Raw genomic sequence first — 6,350 nt, forward strand, 5'->3', positions numbered from 1 at the left:
ATCTCACCTTGCATGCTCCAAAGGAATTGTCCGCGGTGTTGATGTGGACATCTCTCCCAGTGAACTGCTAGACCAATTCCAGGATGCTGGCGTAGTCGCAGTTTACCGATGCTCCCGCGTAGTTGACAGCACTCGCATTCCAACTGAGTCTGTGATAGCTACTTTTGCTGGCACTGCATGCCCGTCAGAAATCAAGGTGTGGCCTTTGGTGTACAGGGTTGATCCTTTATCTCCCCGTCCTCGCCAATGCCGCAACTGCTGGCGTTTCGGTCACAATACAGGGTCATGCAAACCCGCTGTGGCAACTGTGGGGGCGAGCACTTGGCTAACCAGTGTACTGCTGTTGAATCCTCGTGCTGCCTTGCGGATCTGCCCATCCAGCCGACTACTCAAACTGTCCGGCTCGTGCATCAGAAATTAATGTTCTCGAAGTACTAGAAAAACGTCGATGCTCTCGTAAGGAAGCAATGGCAATAGTGAAAGAGAGGACCTATGGGTGAAGTCGAGGGTTTGACGGAAACCCGTCTGGTCGGGAAACATGTTGGAGTCAGTCGGAAGCATGCACTACCGCGCTAGAATCCGACCGGACTTTGCCAGACAGGTCGCCGATTGACGTTCCAGACCTCAAGAGGCTCCTCTGCTTTTGCCTTGCGAATACATACTTCTGCTTCAACAAGGTCTTCTACAGGCAAGTCCACGGTACCGCTATGGGTGCCTCTGTCTCTGTTACTGCTGCCAATCTTACGATGGAATGGCTGGAAAATCGCGCACTCGCTTCCTTCAGTCCACGCCCAAGACTTTTTCTGCGCTACGTGGACGACTGTTTCTGTGTGGTTCGACGCAGCGCCTTGGCTTCGTTCACTGCGCATTTGAACAGTCAAGAAAAGGCCATCCAATTCCCAGTAGAGACTGAGGTCGACCACAGACTCCCATTTTTGGACGTGCTTGTCAGCCGATGCGATAGTACGCTCTCGTTTAATGTGTACAGAAAGGATACGCACACTGGCCGATACCTAAACTTTCGGTCCGTTCACCCTGACGCTCACAAAAGGTCTGTTGCTGCCTCGCTCTTCAGCCGTGCGAACCGCCTTTGTACGAAAGCAGAAGACCGTTTCACCGACCTCGACAGGGTACGAAACGATCTCTCGGCAAGCGGCTATCCCCGGGCGTTCTTGAATGGGGTGTAACGCCGCCTATCCAATCCTGCCTTTCCGGTTGATCCCCGACCAAGAAAGCGTGCTGCCATTCCCTACATCCCTGGTGTAAGCGAAGCCTTGTCCAGCGTGCTGCGTAGTTATGACGTTGAGGTGGCACACGTGCCTGCGTGTAAGCTGCAGAACGCACTCGTGGGCGGTAAGGATAGGCTTCCAAGAGAATCGTTTCCTGGCGTAGTATACAAGATTTCATGCGCAGATTGCGATTTCGCTTACATAGGTGAATCGGGTAACTTCAAGCAAAGATTACGACAGCACAAGAACGATGTAAAAAACAAGCGTGTGGCGTCGAATGCTCTTGCCGAGCACGTGGGTGCAACGGCCCATGGGATTGATTGGGATAATTCCACAATCATCGGCCAAGAAAGGAACTTCAGATCGCGGCTCTATCTCGAGTCTCTGGAAATACAGACGACACGTCATACACTTAATCGAAATGAAGGAACCCTCCCCCCGTCGTACACGCGCTGCCTACGCCACGTGCTCAAGAGAACATAAGCGTGCATGAACTTTTATTCGCCTCATTGTGAACAAGGCTTCAGTAACGAAGCCGAAACGTCTTGTTGTTGTTTTAAAGTTTTTAAGTTTCTTTTGGTCGGTGTCTCCGTTTTTACTCCAGGACCTATGGGTACGCCGGGGCGGTGGCCCATCAAACCCCATCGAATGAACCATATCTAGCAAAAGCCATATGTATTGCTTTGAAAGAAGTCTTGCCAGAAATTTCCGGCCAACTAGTGTTGTCTGTAACTGAACAGGTATCAAATCTGTTGTCGGCACATACACAGCAAATGGCGCAGGTTCTGTCGTTGCCCTTGTCTGCCTTCCAGCAGCCGGGGTGTTGGCAGTCGGCATCCAAAACTCCCACACAGCATGTACCCCAGACTTCAAGAGCTCAGACAGTCATGTCCGAGTCGAGTAATCCATCGGCCACCGCACTCCTGCAGTCTGCTCCCAACGAGGATGGCAGGCAGATTTCAGCTACGAAATCAACTGTTCAGGCTTCGACGCCTGTCTCTGCGGGCCCTCAAGGTCAGCCATCCTGCTCCGCTCTTGATCTAGATAATGAATTTGATATGGAAGTTGAAAACTCCGCAATGTCGGCAAAACACCCTGAAAGTAAGAGATCACCTTCCAGTTCACAACTGTCCACGTCCCCTTCAGAAGTGCGTTCCAAAAAAGCCAAAGAGGGCCAATCCGAGGTTAAACTCAAAGAAAGCATTTTGGAGGCAGCTGTGGCTGCCATCAACTCCCCTTAATGTCCCTACGCATTCTTCAGTGGAATTGTCGATCAGTAATAGCGGCCCACGCGGATCTAAAATATCTTATCAACAATCATTCCCCAGATGTTATTATTCTACAAGAATCCTGGCTATCCCACGGCAAGCACTTCCTGCTTCCAAATTTTAGTGTGTTTCGTCTAGACAGGACAACAAGAGGTGGTGGATTATTGATTCTCATATCGTTAAACTTTTGCCGCAAAGCCAAGTTGTCCTTCGAGTACCTCTCGTCAGAGTGTGAACTCATGGCCATAGATATCTTCCTCCATGGGTGTGTGCCCTTCTCGTTACTTAATGCTTATTTCCCTACCGGTGTGCTTACCACCAATCCTCTTGATTTGGCCATGTCGGCCTGTCAGCAAAACTTCATAGTCGCAGGAGACTTTAATTCCCATCATGTTAGTTGGGGTTTCAAAACAGACATAAGCGGCTGCCGTTATTGGATTGGACCGCAGAAAATAACTTGGTCTGCTTTAACTCGGGCAATCCGACATTCTTTAGGGGTCAAACGCATTCAGTTTTGGATTTAACGTTGCAAAGGGTGGATTAATTTCTTCGTGGAGTACCAATTGACTGCCCCCTGAGTAGCGACTATGTACCCATTGTTTTTAATGTAGCAGTCTCCCCGAGCGCACCAAATCGTGTAGTGCGCACTTTAATAAACTATCAGGTAATGTAACAAAAGCTACGCTCATCCCTCTCCTCTCTACCTAAGGACCCTGCGGAAACGAGGGCTCTGGAGGTAACAACAGCACTAAAAAGCTCACTAAAAAACTCACAATTTATTGTTTCTTCAACCAAAAAAGACGGAGTCAGTCCTTGGTGGAATCAGGACTGCGCCAGGGATTATCGTCGTAAAAAGGCGGCATGGAAGAAATTTATTCACAATCAAATCCCTGATAACTGGGTGAATTTCAAATATTACTCCGTCATTTTCTGCCGAACTATATCTGTGGCGAAGGAAGAATTCCATAAAAGTCGCTTTTCCGCGCTTTCAGAAAAGAAAAACCGGCGTGCGTTGTTTGCATTGCTGCGCAACCGTAAAAGTACTGGTAATCCAAGTACAGTTGTTTCAGTTGTAGAGAAGCCGGAGGAAATTTTAGATTACCTCGAACACATCTCTAGGGAATTACAAAAAAGGTTTACTGCAACCCTTCCTTCTATTATACTTGAAATAGACCCAGGTTCAGACTTTTCCGCGGTAACGATGGAAGAGATGGCTGATGTCATCATGCGTCTTCCGGACTCCTCTCCAGGGCCCGATGGTATCTCTACCGCCTGTATAAAGCTCCTCTTTCAGGAGTAACCTGAGGATCTGTTAAATATCGTCAATACTTCATTAGAAAAATCATGGATCCCCGCAGATTGGAAAATTGCGAAAATTGTTACTCTGCTAAAAAACCCTAGTCTAGGAACTATCCCGGACAACATTCGTTCAATCGCTCTGACTAGCAACTTGGTCAAGTTGGTGGAGAGAATTTTACATGGCCGTTTACTCCGCTTCCTCTCTAAAGAAAATATCCTTAGTCCCCATCAAATCGGCTTCCGCCCAGGCTGCTCTATTTGGTCAGCTCACGTTGACTTGGAGAGGAGGAGGAGGAAATAACTTTATTTAGTCCAAAGAAGAGGCCTATTCAGGCCCGTGGCGCCTTAGACGACGGCCAAGATATCTTGACTCCTGGCGGCGTCTTCGGCCCTTTGGACGGCCCACTGCTGGATGTCAGGGTTTTCGCTGTGTAGCACGGTCTCCCATTGCTCTTTACTATTTATAATAAATGTGCCTTTGGTATTGCTAAAATCTTTCTTCTGGACACTGGGGCATTCCCATAACATGTGAGTCAAGCTCGCAATTTCTGGGCAGTGTTTGCATTTGCCGTCGTGTATATCCGGATAGAAGTGCCTGTAAAGGCCTGGATTAGGATACGTGTTCGTCTGGAGGCGTCTCCACGCGACTTCTTGCTTCTTAGTGAGCGAGGGGTGGGCAGCCGGGTAGGTTCGTCTTTCCCCTTTGTAGTGTTCGAGCACGTCTCGGTAAGCACAGAGGTGATCCTTGGCGTTGTCCATTGATTGTGAGCCGGGTTGCGGGGGCTCTCGGTGGGTAAGATCTCGAGCAGCCTCGTTGGCCCATTCATTGCCTTCTAGTGCCGCGTGTGCGGGCGTCCATATCAACGTGGTTGTGGCATTTTGGTTTGTCTCGCGGCGGGAAAGAACCCTTAGCGCCGCGCCGGAAATTCTTCCTCGTGCGAAATTGCGGATCGCTGGCTGGGAGTCGCTAACGATTTTCCGCGCTTGGGTCGTTGCTAGGGCTAGTGCAATGGCCAGTTCTTCGCCCTCCTCCGGGTGTTTGGTTCGGATGGAGCAGGCGGCTAGAACTTTGCCCGAGTGGTCAGTGACGACCGAAGCCATAGCTCCACGTTGTTCGTAAGTGGCCGCGTCTGTATAAACGACGTGCGGATCTTCCCGAAGTTGTTTCTTGAGCGCCTGGGCTCGCAGCTGTCTCCGCTTCTCGTTGTATAGCGGGTGCATATTCTTGGGAAGAAGTGGAACGCGGATGCCTTTCCGTAGTTCGGCGGGGACGGAGAGCTTGTCGCCGAAGGTTTTCTCGTATGGTATGCGCAGGCTATCCAGTAGGTGTCTGCCGGTGGCCGTCTTGGTGAGGCGTTCGAGGTGCGAAGTGCGTTGCGCCTCGATGAGTTCTTCGAGCGTGTTGTGTACACCCAACGCGTCGAATTTCTCGTTTGGGGTGCATATTGGTATCCCGAGGGCTTGCTTGTGTGCTCTCTTGATGAGGCTGTTGATTTTCTGCTTCTCTACCTGCTTGAGGGGTAGGAACGAGGCTACATATGTAACCCTGCTAATAACGAAGGCGTAGACGAGCCTTAGCAGCGTCTTTTCTTTCATGCCCCTGTTCTTGCTGGCAATCCGCGTAATTAGTCGCGTGATTTGGTGGGCTGTCCTTTCTAGGTATTGTACGGTCTTGCCATTGTGCCCGTTGGCTTGCAGGTGCAGGCCGAGGACTCGTATTTCGGACACCTCGGGGATCAGAGTTTCTCCCACCTTTAGCGTTATGCTGTGCGTCTGGGGCCCGCACTTGGGTTTTCTGCCCCTCCGTGTGGGCTGGTAGGTAAGCTGTTCCGATTTTTCGGGGGAGCACGAGAGGCCTAGGGTTTTTGCGTGTGCCTCGACAGCGTCGATGGCCTCCTGGAGGCGGTCTTGTATGTCGCCGTCTCGGCCGCCCGCAGTCCACAGCGTGACGTCGTCTGCGTAGATGCTGTGGTTTACTTCGTCAATACCCTGCAGCCTGTTGGCAAGTTCAATCATAGTGGCGTTGAACAGGAAGGGAGAGAGTACTGAGCCCTGAGGCGTCCCTATGCTCCCCGTGGGGGTCTCCGGTGATGCGTGTGTCCCCACCTTGAGTTGCGCCGTCCTGGACATGAGAAATTCTCTGATGTAGTCATATGTTTTTTTGCCTATCGCTAGGCTCTGGAGGCTTCGGAGTATGGACTCATGCTTGAGTCTGTCAAAATCTTTGGTAAGGTCTAGTGCGACTATTACGCGGCCATCCGTGGGTGCCGTGTCTTCGGTATTAACTATTTGGTGTTGCAGCTGTAGCATAACATCCTGGGTCGACAAACCGGCCCTGAAACCCACCATAGAGTGCGGGTAGAGCTGGTTGTCCTCCATGTGGTCGTTTATTCTGTTCAGGACCATATGCTCTAGAAGTTTACCAAGGCACGACGTGAGGGAAATCGGCCTGAGATTGTCTACACTGAGAGGTTTCCCCGGCTTGGGTATCAGCCGCACTGATGCCTTCTTCCATTGCTTGGGTAGAGTCGCCGTGTCCCAGCATTTGTTAAAG

General features: G+C 50.7%; 1 protein-coding gene across 1 annotated transcript; it reads right to left on the minus strand.

Moving 5' to 3' along the window:
- Positions 1-4,092: 4,092 nt before the first annotated feature.
- On the minus strand, positions 4,093-5,437 carry LOC144157581 (uncharacterized). The gene has a single exon (XM_077688427.1). The coding sequence runs from the start codon at positions 5,390-5,392 to the stop codon at positions 4,142-4,144; it is 1,251 nt and encodes a 416-aa protein (XP_077544553.1). The 5' UTR covers positions 5,393-5,437; the 3' UTR covers positions 4,093-4,141.
- Between the last annotated feature and the right edge of the window lie 913 nt (positions 5,438-6,350).

The sequence above is a fragment of the Haemaphysalis longicornis genome, unplaced genomic scaffold, assembly GCF_048455015.1.
Source record: "Haemaphysalis longicornis isolate Haplotype H1 unplaced genomic scaffold, Haemaphysalis longicornis Haplotype H1 scaffold_10, whole genome shotgun sequence".
NCBI lineage: Eukaryota > Metazoa > Arthropoda > Arachnida > Ixodida > Ixodidae > Haemaphysalis > Haemaphysalis longicornis.